The sequence below is a fragment of the Protopterus annectens genome, chromosome 8.part0, assembly GCF_019279795.1.
Source record: "Protopterus annectens isolate FY-2018-M chromosome 8.part0, PAN1.0, whole genome shotgun sequence".
Classification (NCBI taxonomy): domain Eukaryota; kingdom Metazoa; phylum Chordata; order Ceratodontiformes; family Protopteridae; genus Protopterus; species Protopterus annectens.
Genome location: NC_056741.1, coordinates 1405244076 through 1405261072, shown reverse-complemented (window position 1 = coordinate 1405261072; position 16997 = coordinate 1405244076). Strand labels below are relative to the sequence as shown.

At 39.7% G+C, this 16997-nt stretch overlaps 1 protein-coding gene across 2 annotated transcripts in view; it reads left to right on the top strand.

Annotated features, from left to right (window-relative positions):
* Positions 1–12887: 12887 nt before the first annotated feature.
* ALG9 (ALG9 alpha-1,2-mannosyltransferase) overlaps positions 12888–16997 on the top strand; it is a 2405363-nt gene continuing 2401253 nt past the window's right edge. Inside the window, exon 1 of one of the 2 annotated variants that reach the window (XM_044080999.1) lies at positions 12888–13160. In XM_044080999.1, coding sequence (XP_043936934.1) covers positions 13024–13160 — 137 coding nt within the window. In that variant the 5' untranslated portion in view covers positions 12888–13023. The remainder of the gene's footprint in view (positions 13161–16997) is intronic. The other variant, XM_044080998.1, reaches the window with a different exon arrangement.

The following is a 16997-nucleotide window of genomic DNA, read 5'->3' as shown; positions in this document are numbered from 1 at the left end:
TGATAATACAGCCCCTAAGAATTGACCTTGTTGTCAGAGATTTGGGAATGCTTGAAGAAAGTGACTTGTCCTTTGACTATCATATGTTTACTGTAGTAATCATTCTACGTTGCACAATTTATAGGCAGGGGTATAGCATCTAGGTCCTGCAGGGTCCCAAACCACAGGAAAGTATCTTATTTTGATATTCTGTTACATTTGGCAAACCAGCAAAAGCTAGCAGAACAATTTTGTGCATTTAATAAAGGACATAATAACTGCTAGGATAAAGAATCCTAAGAACTGGCACTACTTCTCCTCGTTTAAAATTCACAGATATTACTGATTGCAGTAGCAGTGTTTTGCCAGTTAGCAGGCTTCATAATTTCATTAAATGTTTTACCATTGACATAGTGTCCTTGACTTAGTTAAATGTTGCTGGTGGGCATTCTGTCCTCTTAAACTAACATTATAGCCAGGTTTAGACACCTGTGATACCCACAACTGTGGGGATTCCCCTAATAATCATTGACTGTGTGTGGGCTAAGCAAAAATTACTGCTTGTTGGGAGAAAATGAGGAGAAAAAAGATCATTCATTTTCCAGTTACTCTTTATCCTGAACAGGGTTGTGATATGACCTTGTTACAATAAAGTTGATAATCAGTGAATGAACGTGAGCAAGGTAAATTCTCGAGATCGGCAACCCAGAGTGATCAGTATTAGAGCTTACCTGGGATTTTAAGAAGAGCTTTTGCTCCCGAGCTTTAGGAATTGTTTTCTCTTTCATGGAGTTTTATAAATACTTTCAGGGCTCCAGATACTATAACTCTCAACTTCTTTGCTCGAGAATTCTGAGCAAAGCCAAAAATAATGGCAGAGTAATGGATCAAAATCAGGAACACTTTTTAAATATTACTCTAATTAATTAAAAAAATAATAGAATAACATGCTTTGCATCAACATGCATTTTTTGGACAATAAGGAGAATGATATTATTGACTGTTTGCCATCTTGAATAGTTGAGCAGCAAATCAAAATAATTATGAGAGACAGGTTAAAAATAATAGGCAAAATAAGGAATATTCTGTAAAATCGGGGATAATGACAAGTATTAATTACTTTTGACTACTGCTAAACAACAGTCACTGGTCTGGTGTATCAGTACTAACGTTGCACAGTGTGTTGCTATTTGCTAATATTGGTGTAAAACTGGTATTGCTGTGGCTTATGCTTGTGTTTGTGTGTTTGTTGCAGTATAACAGTAACAAGCTGGCTATAATTTATTTCACATTCTGTCAAAAACATCATTACCACTACCATTATGCTTGTGTTGGGGGGATATGGTTGCAGTGTATTTAGGAGTAGTATGTTGGCCATAATTTCTTTCACTTACTATCAGAAACATACACCTTACATATGATAGGTGGCTATCTTTGGTGGTTTTGTCAGGAAGAAGATGTGTGTGAAGCAACTGCTCATCACCACAGTGGAGTGGTGAGTATCATTGCTGTTTCACAGTGTTTTGCTTTGACTGAGTTCTTAGCTGTGTTTTTTTTCTATGAGGAGTCTGTATGCCCTCCCTGTCTGTGAGTTTTACAAGCAGATTGAAGGTGTTGCAATGTGGGCGAGATGTGCCCCTATATACACGAATCTGTTGTTGGCCGAGTGGGAGAGGCAGTTTTCATCTCAAAGTATACATCCAAGATGTTAACTTATTTACGTTAATTGGATGATATACTAATTTTATGGAGAGGTACTGAGGAAGAATTACTGGAGTTACTAGATTACTTGGGAAATACAACTGGGTTTGTAAAGTTTACCAGTCAATATAACAAGGACAAAATAGAATTTCTTGACATTTTGCTATACAAATGTGGTGGTGAAATTTGCTCCAGTGTCTTCCGTAAAAAAACTTACAGTAACTCTTTTCTTCATTATGATAGTTGCCATCCACACACTTTAAAGAAGAATGTGGTGAAAGGACAAATGGTCCAGGTATCAAGGCTTGTTAGCCAAGATGAAATATTTGCAAAAGAAATAGATTATCTTATGTATCTTTTTAGGAATAGGTGCTATCCCCTGGATCTATTACTCAGCACACGAAATGAGATATGTAAGAAAAGAAATTCCTTCTATCAACCGATTCTCCTTGACACTAAGAGAGATAGTGTTAATTTGGACAATACAAGTAGGACTGAGCAAAATATGTATTCCAAGAGTGCAGTTATGACATTGGAATACAACCACACAGCACCTAAGATAAAGAATATTATAGAAACAACATAGGATAGTGTGTTTACTGGAGACCTGAAGGACATAGTGGGCCCTGAACCTATTTTTTTCATAAAGGTATGAATTTAAAGGAATTATTAGAAAGAGGTTCAAAGGATCCATACAAAAACATTTCCCAGATGGGTAAATGTGGTTTGTGTAGTACATGTAAGTACATAAATGATGGCCCATATGTGAAGGTTAACAACTACAATAGAACACTCAGGTGCCCAGGGCACTGTAATTGTAACACAGACATGGTGGTGTATCTTGCCACCTGCCTCAGCTGTCACACATGTTATATGGGTGAAACTATATGCAAGTTTAGGAAATGTAATTTAGAACACAACATGGACATTAAAAACAAAAAAGGAACGAGTGCCCTGTTTACCCACAGTGCGGTATGTACAAATTTTAAAAGATTCTTATTCGTTGTGATAGACAGGGTACCTAAGACTGAGGCAGGTGGTGATTTTAAGACTGTTTTGGACATGAGAGTGTGTTTATGGCAGCCTTGCTTAGAAACAAACAAACCACCAGGTATAAATGACTGTATTTCGATTATTAGTATACTAAAATATAAATCCTATTTAACATGACAGAAGGCATTATGTTTCTGCACTTTAGAGTGGGTATTTGCACATCAACAAATGTTTATGCAGTGGACTTTTACATAGCAGTGAATTTCGATTATGGAATTAACAGTATGTTAGATCTGTATACAATTTTAATATAATTAATATTTTAAATTAATTTTCATAAATATATATATATATATATATATATATATATATATATATATATATACTTTTTATGGGTCTACTTTAGGACCTCGAAAGTCTAATAGCTCGAATGCATATGGATCGAACCATATGCATCGAACTATTAAACAATTGAAGTCCAAAAAAAATTACACAAAAAAAAGAATTTAAACTAGTGTAGGCAGGGGGGCAAGCCCCCCTGCACCCCCACACTACTTAAATATACCAACTCCAAGATCGCACTACATTGAAGTAAATGGAAATCTCCACCTACTGAGATTTCCATTTTCAATGTTTTGCACTTTCGGTGTAGTCGTGTCGAGAATATCGTATTCGATATTCTCGGACTTTGAGCACATAAAGTAGACCCACTTTTTATATTGGCATACATCTTTATAGAATTTTATACAATGGTTGCAACATTTTTAACTAACATTCAAACATAAATAGTTTTATATGGTTAGTGTGGGTTTTGTATTGCATTGGCTTTTATGGTTGCCAGTTTTAAATTAAGTATAGCATTGCACTTTAAAAGTATTCTGTTATAATTGCTTAATTATTTGGTCACATGATTTGTTAATTGATTGCTAAGTGATTTATAAGGACAGATATGCATTGTGTTTCACTGTTGCAGTCCTTACAAATGGGTTATCCGGCTCCTGGTAGCCCTCAGCCGGCCAGAATACCAAAGTCCTTGGTATATGACATCAGCTGCCTTCAGTTTAAGCCTGATATCAATAAGTCAGGTACAATGGAAGGCAGCCGGCACCATTTCCTCAGTCTTTCTTTCCGTGGAGCCCAAAGGAGAAGCTTTTTGCACGAGTGCCAGTCGGTCGAGTACCTTATTTTTGTATTCCGACTGCTTAGTTGAAGACATCCTCAGATAAGTACCCCGTTGGGGACCCTCTTGTCTTGCTTTAACGAATGTCAGAAAAAGTTAATAACTGTCTTGCCTGCGGAAAACAGATTCCGCAACATGATTTTCACTCTCATTGTATCACTTGTTTGGCCCTTGAGCATGACGTTCCTAACTGTGTTCTTTGTGCTTCCTTCAATCCATGTACTATTCACTGTAGAGCTAGGATCTTGTTCAAGCATTTCGGTGTTTGGCCTAAGTTCATCAGTATGGCTTCTTCTGGTCTCCTGACTTCAGATTTGCCTGAGTAGCGCAAGAATAAGGACCGCGACAGGCTTATGGTCAAATTAGCCAATGACGTCCCTCTTAAGTTGGTCATCGTCCCAGCAGTAGTCAGTGAGGCATTTTCATTGCCCCTGCAGTCCATGGATATTCAGCAACAGGCATCTGCAGAGACCTTTTCTGAGTCCTCCATTCTGCAGGCTTCCACTTCATCTTCGTACCCTCTTCCAGACACCGCTTGTGATGGAACCGGAGCCGCTAAGCAGGCGCCGGCTTCTGAGGCCTCTTTTCTCCACCCGGAGACCAGATCCAGACCAACAACTTGGCTCAGGCTACTTTGGTGGCTAGGCCTCCTGAGTCCCTCCGGCTTTCTAGCAGGCCTTACAGCCAAAAATCTACTCCAAAGCAGGTGCTGGCCCTCCCTCAACTGCCTCAGTCTCAGATGATTAAGATGGTGAGTGATCTCTTGACCCTTATCAGGGGCTCTCAACCACTTCCTTCTAAGAGGGCTAGGGAATTGTCCCCAGAAGTTTTGTCTGCCTCATACTCTGAGGTTTCCAGCACTTCTGCTAATGAAGAGGGAAACTCTCAACTTTTTTCTGGTTTTGAGGATTCTGATACAGAAGACTCCATCCCTTCTGCCTCCCCTCCAGAAGATTTCTCTTTTGGAGATACTCTGAATACTCTTAGGGAGCATTTCAAATGGGAAAGTCAGGACTACCGTCAGTCTAAGAAATGGATTATGGAATTCTTGGATTTGCCACAACATAAACCTTTGGCTATCCCTCTGGTTTTGGAAGTTGTTGATGATGTTTTCATGGAGAATTCTTTGACTCCTAATTCTGTTCCTCCTGCTCCCAGAAAGCCTGACAGGTATTATAGAGTTCCTGATTCTCATCAGTTCCTTTTCAAGAATCCTACTGTGGATCCAGAGATTATTTCTCAGGGCCCTAAAGGTGTTAAAGCCATGGTTGCAAAAAATCCTGTTCCTGCTGACAGGGAATCTAGGGCCTTAGATAGGTGGGGTAAAAAGGTTTATACTTCTTCCACCCTGGCTATTAGGTCTATTAATTGTCTTTTTCATATGCTTAAGTATCAGCAGCATACTTTGGAGGCCATTAAGACTAAAATTGCTGGTGCTCCTTCCCTGATGTAGAGTAAGGACATGCAAGATTTATTGAATTCTGCCACTCTTGTCACTAAACATTCTTTACATTGTGGTTTTGAAACTTTGGAGGCTTCTTGCAGGGCAACAGCCACTGGTTCTGTTATTAGAAGACATGCTTAGGTCAGGGAACAGCCTCTTTCTGAACCTGTCAAATCTAAATTACTGGATGTACCTTTGCACAAGGACAATCTTCTTGGTAGCAAAGCAGAAGAGGTGTTGAAAAAGTTGGAGGATAAGGCAAAATCTATGCAAACTGTTAAGGATTTTCTGCAAGTTCAGCCTGTCGTTTTAGTGGGCATTACCCTTCTAAGAATTGGACTTTTCCTGATCATAGTAAATAGGGTCGCACTAGGCCTAGGGGTTACAGGTCTTCTAGGGGACAGACTTCCACCCCTCAAAAGGCTAAGCACTGGCAGTCTTCCTCTTCAAAATCGTGGAGTTCTAAGCAAACTTCAAGCAAGCATTCCCAATGACTCCGGCCTTCCTCTGCGGTTCTAGGGTTTCTTTTAGCCATTTTTGCAGATGTTTGGTACACCATCACAGACGACAAATGGGTGCTCAAAATAGTATCCCAAGGCTACAAGTTCTCCTTTCACACATTCCCGGTTCACCAAGGATACCCAGATATCCCCCCCTCTACAAAGGGCAGAAGCAGAAAAACAAGTTTCTTCTTTACTAAGCCTGGGAGCAATAGAGCCAGTTCCTACACTACAGATAGGCCAGGGTTTCTACTCAGGACATTTCCTGGTTCCCAAAAAAGGAGGCACCTGGTGCTCTATTCTGAATTTGTCCATTCTAAACACTTTTCTGGTGATTTCCAAGTTCAAAATGCTCACTCTTCAGCAGTTGCTGCCAATGCTGGCCAAGGATTCCTGGCTGGTGAATTTGGATCTCAAAGAAGCTTATCTGCACATCCCAATAAGGGAAAGCTGCAGGCAGTTCCTTCACTTCAGGGCAGGGAACAGGCACTACCAGTTCTCTGCACTGCCCTTTGGCTTATCTACTGCTCCCACAGTTTTTTACAAAATACCTGGCTCCAGTCATTCCTTTTTGCAGACAAAGAAACATTCAAATTTACCTTTACTTGGACGATTGTCTTATTCAGGCAAACCCTCCAGAGCAACTTCTAAAGGATTTGGACTTTGTAAAGAACCTTCTCACCTCTTTGGGCTGCACTATCAATGAAAAGAAGTCAAACTTGGTACCCACCAGGGAGATTGTATTCCTGGGAGCGAGTCTGAATACAGCTGCCTAGATGGTATCCCTCTCTCAAGAGAAACAAATGGATCTTTCGAATTACTTCAAGAATTTGGCAAGCATGACCCAGCTCTCTGCAAGGCAATTCCTGCAAGCCCTGGGATTCATGACTTCATGTATTCTGATGATTCCATATACAAGACTGTATATGAGGAAAATTCAATGGTACCTTAAAAACCTTTGGTGTCAACACACTCAGGATTTAGACTTGATTCTTCCTCTGATTCCCTGCCTGCAGATGGAGTTCCTTTGGTGGGTGATGGCCTGTGCTCAGAACAAAAGCCTGCCTTTCTGTCCACCTCCTGCCAGCCAGACTCTCACCACAGATGCCTCGGACAATGCTTGGGGAGCTCATCTAGGGGGCAGATGCATTCAGGGGACTTGTAACTATCAACAGGTTTATTTGCACATAAATCTGAAGGAATTGATGGCAGTCCAGCAGGCTTTGATGGCTTTCACGCATCTTCTCTCTCCTGGTACTCTTCTAGTCAGGGCAGACAACACCACAATCATATGGTACATCAACAAGCAGGGAGGGACTCACTCTTACCCCCTGTGCAGACAAAGCATGATACTTTGGTCCATGGCAGCTTCCATGGGAATTCATCTGATAGCTCAGTTTCTTCCAGGAAGGCTCAACAGCTTGGCAGATTGGTTGAGCAGGCAGGTCCTGGATCCTCATGACTGGCAACTAAACAAGACCATCTTCTATTGAATCATTCTGCGTTGGAGCACTCCCCAGGTGGATCTTTTCTCATCTCCGACCAACCACCTTCTTCCAACCTTTTGCACCAGGGATCATCACGACAAAGCTTGGAAAGTAGATGCTCTGTCCTTCCCCTGGACACAGCTTTCGATCTATGCATTCCCTCCTCTGCCTCTTCTTCCCAGAGTGCTGCTAAAGATCAGGGATCAAAAACCAAGGGCCTTCCTCATAGCTCCAAACTGGCCCAGGCAACAATGGTATCCACTACTTCACAGTCTCTCCCAGTCTCAGCCTTGGCATCTTCTCCTGATACCAGATCTCTTGATCCAGGAGGGAGGAAAAATTCTACATCCTCATCTTCAGACTCTGCATTTGGCAGCCTAGCTCATAATTTAAACCTTCCCTAACAGGTGGTTGAGGTCTTTTGTGAAGCCAGGAAGCCTAGCACTTGGAAATCTTACACAGATAAGTGGAAAAGATTCTCCTTTTGGATGCAGACTAGAGGAGAAGACCCTTCTCAGCCTACTCTTCCTCTTATTCTTGACTATCTGGCAGGCTTACTTAATGGTGGACTTTCCTGTTCTTCTATCAAGATTCATGCTTCAGGTATTTCTGCTCATTGTTCCTTTGAGCAACCCATTTTCTCTCATCCCTTGATGAAACAGTTCCTCAGGGGAGCCAGCAATTTAAAGCCTCCCAGAAGGGCACCTACTGCTTGGGATCTTAATTTTGTACTTGAGAAACTTACTCTGCCTCCTTTTGAACCAGCTGCCTTAGCAGATTTGAAGTTTCTCTCCTAGAAAACTGCCTTTCTCTTGGCTATTACTTCACCTAGAAGAGTTTCTGAGCTACAGGCCTTAATGGCAGTGGAGCCTTTTATCATCTTCCATGTGGATCAGGTTTCTTTTAGAACTAATCCCTCTTTTATGCCTAAAGTGGTTTCTAGCCTGACTCTTAACCAGTCTATCCACCTGCCTACCTTTTTTCCTAATCCTCAGAATAAAGGAGAAAGGTTACTGCATTCCCTGGATGTGCACAGACAGCTTAGATTTGACCTGGACAGGACTAAACCTTTTCGAAAGTCAGATCAGTTGTTGGTCAGTTTTGCTCCTGGAGCCCAGGGCAAAACTATTTCAAAGCAGACCATTTCTAAGTGGATTGCTCATTGTATTCGCTTTTGTTACTTACAGCCTGGCAAGGTTCCTCCTCAGAGTATTAGGACCCATTCTACTAGAGCAGCTTCTACCTCAGCAGCTTTTTTAAGAGGTGTACCTACTAGGGGACATCCTGGAAGCAGCTACCTGGAATTTTGTCCACACTTTCACTAAACATTACAATTTACCCTTGTTTTCTAAGTCCAGGGCTGGTTTTGCCACTGCAGTGTTGCAGGGGCATCCTTACCAACCCTTAATCGGTGGGTGTTCCTCCTCCATTTTGTTTTTTTTTCCTGGGCTTTGGGAATCAACTCATTTGTAAGGACTGCAAGAGGGAAACATGATAAACATAGTACAGTTGTGTACACTTACCAAAAATGTGGATGTTTGAGTGTATTCACTGTTGCAGTCCTGGTTTCCCCACCTTCCATCCCTCTTTTTTTTCCTAGGGCACAGACTGGATTTTTATTTTCCTGGTCTAACCTTTTTTTGGGGGTTCCTGACAGTTAAGGCAAGAAAAACAGTGGAAATGGTGTCGGCTACCTTCCTTTGTACCTGACGTCCTGACAACAGGCTTAAACATAAGGCAGCTGACATAATAAACCAAGGACTTTGGTATTCTGGCTGGCTGAGGGCTACCGGGAGCCGGATAACCCATTTGTAAGGACTGCAACAGTGAATACACTCGAACATCTACATTTATGGTAAGTGTACACAACTGTACTTTTTGTCTTGATGTATTTTACTCTGATGAAGCCCACAAAAAAGATGGATGAAACGCTTAGTACGTTCTGGATGTAATAAACGTCTGGTATGTCGGGTAACAGTGTCGTGGATTTCCTTCTTACTAGTTGATGGTTGCCGGTTTTAAAGATGTGTGTATATGTATATGTGTATATATAAATATATATATGTGTGTATGTATGTGTGTGTGCGTGTGTGTGTATATATATATATATATATATATATATATATATATATATATATATTTATTTATTTATTTTACATTTGTTAACCGGGTTAGTCCAACTGAGCTTTTGGCTCATTTTCAGTGGAGACCCGGCAGAGTGTTATAACATTTTACAAAATAAACAGTTTCAGAAAGCTTAAACATTAGCTAATAATACAAAACAGTTAACAAAATAGCTTTTACTGCAATCTACAGAAAGAAACAGGGTAAAAGTGGCATAAAGAAAGCAATGCTTTCAAATTCCTATTTGGTTATATATAGAGTATGTACAATAGAATAGCATTGAAATAAAGCAGTTATTTTAGTAAGACAAAGAGGTAGAAGTTTATTAGGATAGACAAGTGATGATAGGGAGATGAGGGAGGAGGAATAGAAGGGGAGATATATAGTGGTAGAAAAAGTTAATAAGTTTAAGAAGGCTGGTAGGGGAGATTATAGAAGGTGGAGTAGGGTAGTTTCAGGGGGTGTGTGTACAGTGGCAGGACCACTTGTTTGTTAGATATCTATGAGTGGCTAGCTTAAAATGCTTGGAATGGTCAAGGGACCTAATTTCTTGGGGTAGTAGGTTCCAAGTTGCAGCTGGGTTATAGTTATAGAGTAGACATCCTGTTTTGGTTTTGGGTTTATAGATCTGCAGGAAGTCTTGTTCTGAGCTACGAAGTATCCTAGTTGGGGAATATTTAGATATAATAGATAAAAGGCTTGGGCAGTAAGATGGTAGATAGAGGATGGAGTGGATAATTTGTAGTTGGTGTAGTAGGAGCAGATGAGGGAATTTGAGCCAGTCCAATTGTTTAAGGGATAGGCATAGGTGTGATTTGTAGGTTTGGTTTGCAGCAAATCTAGCCACCTTATTGTAGGTAGTTTCAAGTTTTGAAATGAGTGTGGAGGAAAGGTTTGTTAATAATTGACAGCTATAGAGAAGGGTGGGTAGAAGAAATGCGTGGGAGAGAGTTATTCTGGCTGTGTTGGTTAAATGTTTCTTATTACGATAAAGAAGTCCTAGCTTCTGGTGAATCTTTTTGATAGAAGTAATGACTTGGAGATCAAATTTTAGCTGGTCATGTATTATGACACCCCGAAGTTTTGTGTTGGGTTCAGCAGTAATGATAGTGTTATAGCTAGATAATATGGAAAATGTAGTTTTGAGATTGGATAGGTTTTTGGGGAGGAAGAGTACGAGCTTGGTTTTCTTAGGGTTTAGAATTAGTTTGTTATCTCGAAGCCATGACTCTATGGTGCTGAGGGATGCTTGGGTAGTAGAGTATATAGATTACATTGCATTAGTGGGAATATGCTCTAAAGTCTAAAACATCTATAATCTTATATTTATATATATACATACACACACACACACACGTATAACAAAAGTAATTTGAAATACATGACTGTAGCCATTTGAACATCTACTTTCATCCCAAATTAGCACCAAAGGGATGTGCAGATATTGACTGCTTTGTTTTTTGGGGGGGTGTAGGGAGGAATTATTCCTAGACAGGATTTATGTATCCTCTAAACATTTGTCTTATTAGATTATTGTGAGATACTGTTTTGTCTTTGCTGAATATTATGCCTTCAGGACAACTTATGTCTTCCTAGAAATAAATAAATAAGACTAAAATGTTTTTCTTTCTCATTATTTTTGTACAGGCCATTACTGAATCAGAAGGTTGGGAATATGCTCTAAAGTCTAAAACATCTATAATCCTATTGCTTCAGGCCTCCAGATCCCCAGCTTAATTTATTTCTTACACAGTAACTACTGTTTAGTCTTGGCCATACACAGTGTGTTGAATGGATGTAAGGAAAAGTTGAAGAGCTACACTGAATTCATTTCCTTAATCATGTTTTTCTTCAAACCATCACTGGACAAAAAGGTTTTAAAAATCTTTAAAATGCATTACAAAGCAGAAAGCCATGGCTTCTTGAAAAATATGAGAAAAGGAAGAAAAAATTAATGTGAGTGATACGGTGAGCCTGGGATGGGAGGAAACGCGGGATCTAGAGGATGTGTGAGCAGGGAGTGAAACAGTATGCAGTGAGGAATGCATGGAGCCCTTTGTCTAAGGCACCATTTCACCTAAGGCCAGCACAATATATAGGGTTGTTGTAATGTATCATTATTGCAACCAAAACCCACTGTCAATGTCCCTCTGTGAAATGGTCCAATATAGTGCAGTACATAGGCCCTAAGAGGACTGTAACCATAGTTCATTTTGTGTGTACTGTGAAATCTCTGCCCCTTGAACTAAAAGGTTGCTTAGGAGGGCTGGCAATGATATGGTGATGCATAGACTGGAAGTGTCCCAGGGCCCACAACTTCATACATCGGGGGGGGGGGGGGGCGGTGAAAATGTTATGTTTGCCACCTTTTCACATGCCCAAAGTGGGACATTTTTCATGGAAACATGAGATTTTGCAGTGCAAAATATACCCACAGCCAGTGCAAAGGACAGAACTTTACATTTTTGCCAAAATAAAAGCTTATTGTTGTGGCATTTGAGTTATTTAAGCTATAAAATTAGGTGTTTCAGATACAAGATAACTGCGTCATGCAACTATTAAAGAAAACATAGGAAATAATTTTGTCCTAGATTTTCAGAACATTTGGCATTTTTAAGTATCCCCACCACCACCACCACCAGAACAATAATGCCTAAAGAGGGATAGGAGATAACCCTGTAATGCTGTCATTGGTTCTGTTAAAGTTGGGTTGCCAACTTTTCAAATGCCCAAAGTGGGGCATTTTTTGTAGAAACGTGATTTTGCAGGGCAAAATATACTCACAACCAATGCAAAGGGCAGAGCTTTACTTTTGCCAAAATAAAAGCTTATTCTTGTAGCATTTGAGTTGTTTATGCTATTTCATATAATATTTAGGTGTCTCAGATATAAAATAACCGTTTTATGCAACTATTAAAGAAGACTTTGGAAATATTTTTTAGCGTAAAATCTCAGGACAATTGCAATTTTTCAGTTTTGCTTGCAGGATACAACTGCCGAAAGAGAGATTCTTGCTAGGAAAGAGGGATGGGTGGTAACCCTGTGTTAAATTGACTAATATCCTGAGATTTTTTAGAATAAATATATTCTTTAAGTTTCTAATTCTAGTTATGTAAATCACTTATTTTCAATCCAAACACCATAGTAGTACATGAAACAACAGAACACAAATTCGTGGAGTCAACTTTTATTTTGTAAAAAAAAAAAAGTGAAGTCCGGTCATTTGCACTGTTTGTGGATATAGTTTGCCCTTCAAAAGTCTCACATTTCCATGAAAATGTCTCACTTTGGGTGTTTGAAACGGTAAACATTCTATTCTTTCACAATCAGGTGGACACGCGCAATCTTATTTTCGTTTTTTTTTAATATGCTACGCTGAAAAAAAAGCCTTTCGATGAACCAATCCTAGACGGGCAACAGGATCTATATAACACTTTCCCGGACATAGTTTAAAAGCCCTTTAGTTGCTACTACGCATGCGTAGAAAGGCGGGGCAGCGCTATTTGACGTTTGCGCTTTCCGAGGCGCCAGGTTAATCTGGTCTGTGCATGTTGGTTTTCTGATTGTTATGGGTTCGCTTATTTGAAGTTAAGTACTTGCCTTTAGTAGGAAGATATGGCGTCAAAAGGGGCCAGACAGAGAGGGAAAGGAGGAGGTGGTAGTAGGCACGATGGGACTGCAGCGGACACTAAAGCGAAAGAAGACGCCAGGACCAGCGATTGTCACGGCAGGGAACAAGACACTAGGAATGAGTGAGAAGTATTTCCATTGCTTGTTTCTGTATAGTATAGTGTTGCCCCCGTGCATAGTTACTGACAGTACCACTTTGGGGTCTTTCCTGTGTGGCATACTTGCTTAATTTGTATAAACTATTTTTCTAACACGGAGATTTTTCAAAGGAAGGGAATTATTACAGTCTTTTACACAAGATCATTAATTGACCATGCGATAGCCTGCTTTGATGATCCACAGGACAGCAGGTGGTGACCGGTCATTGCTCTTTTAACACTTAGCTACCAGTGCATTGTCTGCAGAGCAGGACCGCTAAGCTTTTGTATATTAATATTACTAATTGCTAGTAAGTTGTGTTTAAAATTGTTCAAACAGCAGTGTTATCTTAAAGCTAGTAGTGGTAATGTGTACAATTTGGTGTGCTTGGTAAACGGAGATTGATACCTACTGTAACTATTGGTGAGCTGTCAGAATAGGATAGAAGTGCGCATGCACGGAGGAGTCGACCATGTGTTTTTGCAATTTCTCTAATGGAAGAGAAACTGAAAAAAATAATACAGGTTAATCAGCCAGTTTTCTTTTAAAGTGTGTATTATTGCTTTAAAATGGTGTAATACTCCAACTGAAGATCATAAAAGTTTAATAGCCTTAGTAACCATTGCTACTCATAATGTAGATACAAATGGGTAAAATTTTACATTATGATTGCTTTACTAGGTGTAGTACCCCAGTTGCTAGCCATGAAAGTCAAGTAATTTTAATATCATACAGGGACTGTTAATGTGGAACAAATGGGTAACAGTTGTAATACTAGCAAACAAGTTTAAGAAGCTTGTGGACAAAAAGCACTGCTGATTAATTAATATGATTCCATATTATTTAGAGTGGTGGATGGAGATTCAGAGTGGAGGAGGGGAGTTGAAGGAAACAGCTGACTAGGTGGGGTTATCTGGAATGGGGTGGGATTATATTTTTTGCAGGTCAGTAACTGTTAAATTTTGATAAAACATCAGCTGTGGTCAGTCACTTTTATCCACAAGTTGTCCCAGTGGCAACTTTTTTGACTTTGTACACCTCGGATGTCCTGTTGTGATTAATTACAAAATAAGGGTAATGACCAAAGTAGTGTATTTGTGCTTGTTTTACTTAACAATGGACTTAACTCTACTATGCCAGATCAATAACGATTTAAATGTTGTTAAATAAAAACAGGGTTTGGTTTCATCCACAGACTGCTGTCTTGCCCTCCATTTACAGACACGTGGTCGTTATACATCTCAAACATCTGTCTTCAAATGAATAAACACCTAACTTATAGTCACAGTAATATATTTCAGCTTTATACCATCGGGCACATACAGTGCAATACATCGTAGTCCCCTGACACACAGGCTCGTCAGTTACAGCTACTGTATCAAATGTGTACACCTGAAATAGCTCACTGTGTTGAAATAAATACATATATAGTAGCCAGAATATTAGCTACAGTAATGTGTGTTCTGCTTTTTACTGTTAGGCATGTATTGACTGCCTTTACCTGAGATGTTCGTGATTAAATAAACTATTTACAGAAATGCCACAGTAACATATTTCACCTTATTGTTGTTAGAAGTCTGCAGTGCAATCCATTGCACCCCTGCTGTGCACCAGTTCGAGTGCGCCCACACACACACACCATTTATGTCCATTTGAATGACTGTTCACCACTTACCTATGATTGTGTTGAGTGTATGATTAAGTAGCACATTTAATGTATTTCAGCTTGTTGCTGTCAGGCACATACAGTGCAGAACACTGCAGCTCCCCGTCACACAGATATGCTCACCACTTACAGCTACTTATTGACTGTGTACACCTTCAATGTCTGACTGTGATCAGATGAATGCATATATAATAGTCAGAATATTAGGTACAGTAATGTATTTTGGCTTCTTGCTTTCGGGTTCATACAGTGCATTCCATTGTACCTGTCCACACACATCCACTAGTCCATCAGTTGCAGCCTTTTTATTGTCTGTGACCAAATAAATGACTATATACAGAAGCACCAGAGTAATATATTTTAAGTCGTTGCTGTTTGAATCATAAAATGCAACCCACTGCACCCCTCTACACACAGCTGTTATTGAATGACTCTTTTCACCATACAGTCACACACACACACACACACACACATTTGATTGACTCTTTTCACCACATATATGTGATTGTGATCAAACCAGTGAATAACTAATAGCTAATGTATTTTAGCTGATTGATGACATACACATACAGTGCAACACATTGCAATCCCCCACACAAATGTATTCTTCAGTTGCAGCCACTTTTTATACTCCCCAGATGTCTGAGTAAACAAGTAATAACTACAGCAGTGTGTTTCAGCTTGTTACTGTTAGACAGATTCAGTGCAACTCCCCACAATGACTTGGCCACCAATTACAGCCATTTTATTGAATGTGTACACCTTTGATGTCTGATTGTATCTTAGCTTGTTGCTGTTAGATACATAGAATTTAACCTATTGCAGCCCCATGCACGCAGACTTGCTCACCAGTTACAGACATTGAATTAACAGTGTATGCCTTAAATGTATGATTATGATTACATGAGTAACTTGGTACATAAATAATACAGCCACTGATAAATTTCAGTTACAACCTCTTTATTGGCTGTGTATACCTTGGATATTTGCTTGTGATCAAATTAATTAAAGAATAGTCTCAGTAATGTGTTTCAGCTTGTTGTTGTCATACCATTCACTGCATTTTATTGCAACTTCTCTGTATATACACACACACACGCACACACATGCAGGCCCCCCTTTTCATCCTTACTAATGATTGTGAACCGTAACCTGTTTCTTACATATTACCTTACAAAAGAGATTGTTTTTTGTCTTTTTGAAATCAGTGTATATTAAAGAGTTTTGACATGTAGAAATCAATGTAATGAGCATTGATGTTTCTGCATGTTGAATAAAAGTAGATTCATGTGCATATGTTATAAAGTAATTTCTAGGGTAATAGGAAATGAAGACGAACTTGTGGACATGGCTGTAATCTTGTAGGGATTAGAGTGCTTTTGTTTGTGTGCTATTCTAATACACCCTGTAAGCTGAAAAAATGTAGTGCAGTGCCATGTATGTTGGACCCAGTGTGAGTGCAAGGTATTGAACATCTGTGATTCCAGCTGAAGCACATGCGTGTTTCTTGTCTGTCAACCCTTGGAGTCCCTAAATGTACGCTGCTATCCTGGGCCTTCCCTCAAATGGAGGTCTTGTGGAAGACCTCCCATCACCATTTTCATCTTCCAGGTAGGCAAGGCACATTCTAAAGCACACTTCTGTCTTTACTCAACCTTTTATTCCCTAGTGTCTGAGCCTCTAAACAAACTCGGTTTGTCAGGGTGTAGTTGGGACCCAAGACCCCATGCCACATATCTGGCTGTTGCAATGCATCATTTATCTGTAAACGTCTCTTAACTGCAGTAATACAGGAGCAGCCAACATTCTTTTTTGTTCCTGATGATTTATTTATTCTAGAAACTCTACTTTCAGATATTTTTGGATCCCATCGCAAACAACTGTCTGCCATTAGCCCTTTCACAGAGCCCCTGTTCAGTCATCTGCTACACCTTTCCTGACACCTGTCTAATTACTCCTTTATACTAGGACCCCACAAGTGTAAATAGTTATTGTAAGCAGGCAGAGTAAGTGTATTGAAAGAAGATGGGGCTGTAATTTATGTAGTTCCATTCTGGCAGCTTTGGAGAGCATTTTTAGTATGCCCTATCCATTGTCCCACTATTTCCTGAAGTGCATTACATTTGCACACATCACTAGATTCAATTATTTAGTT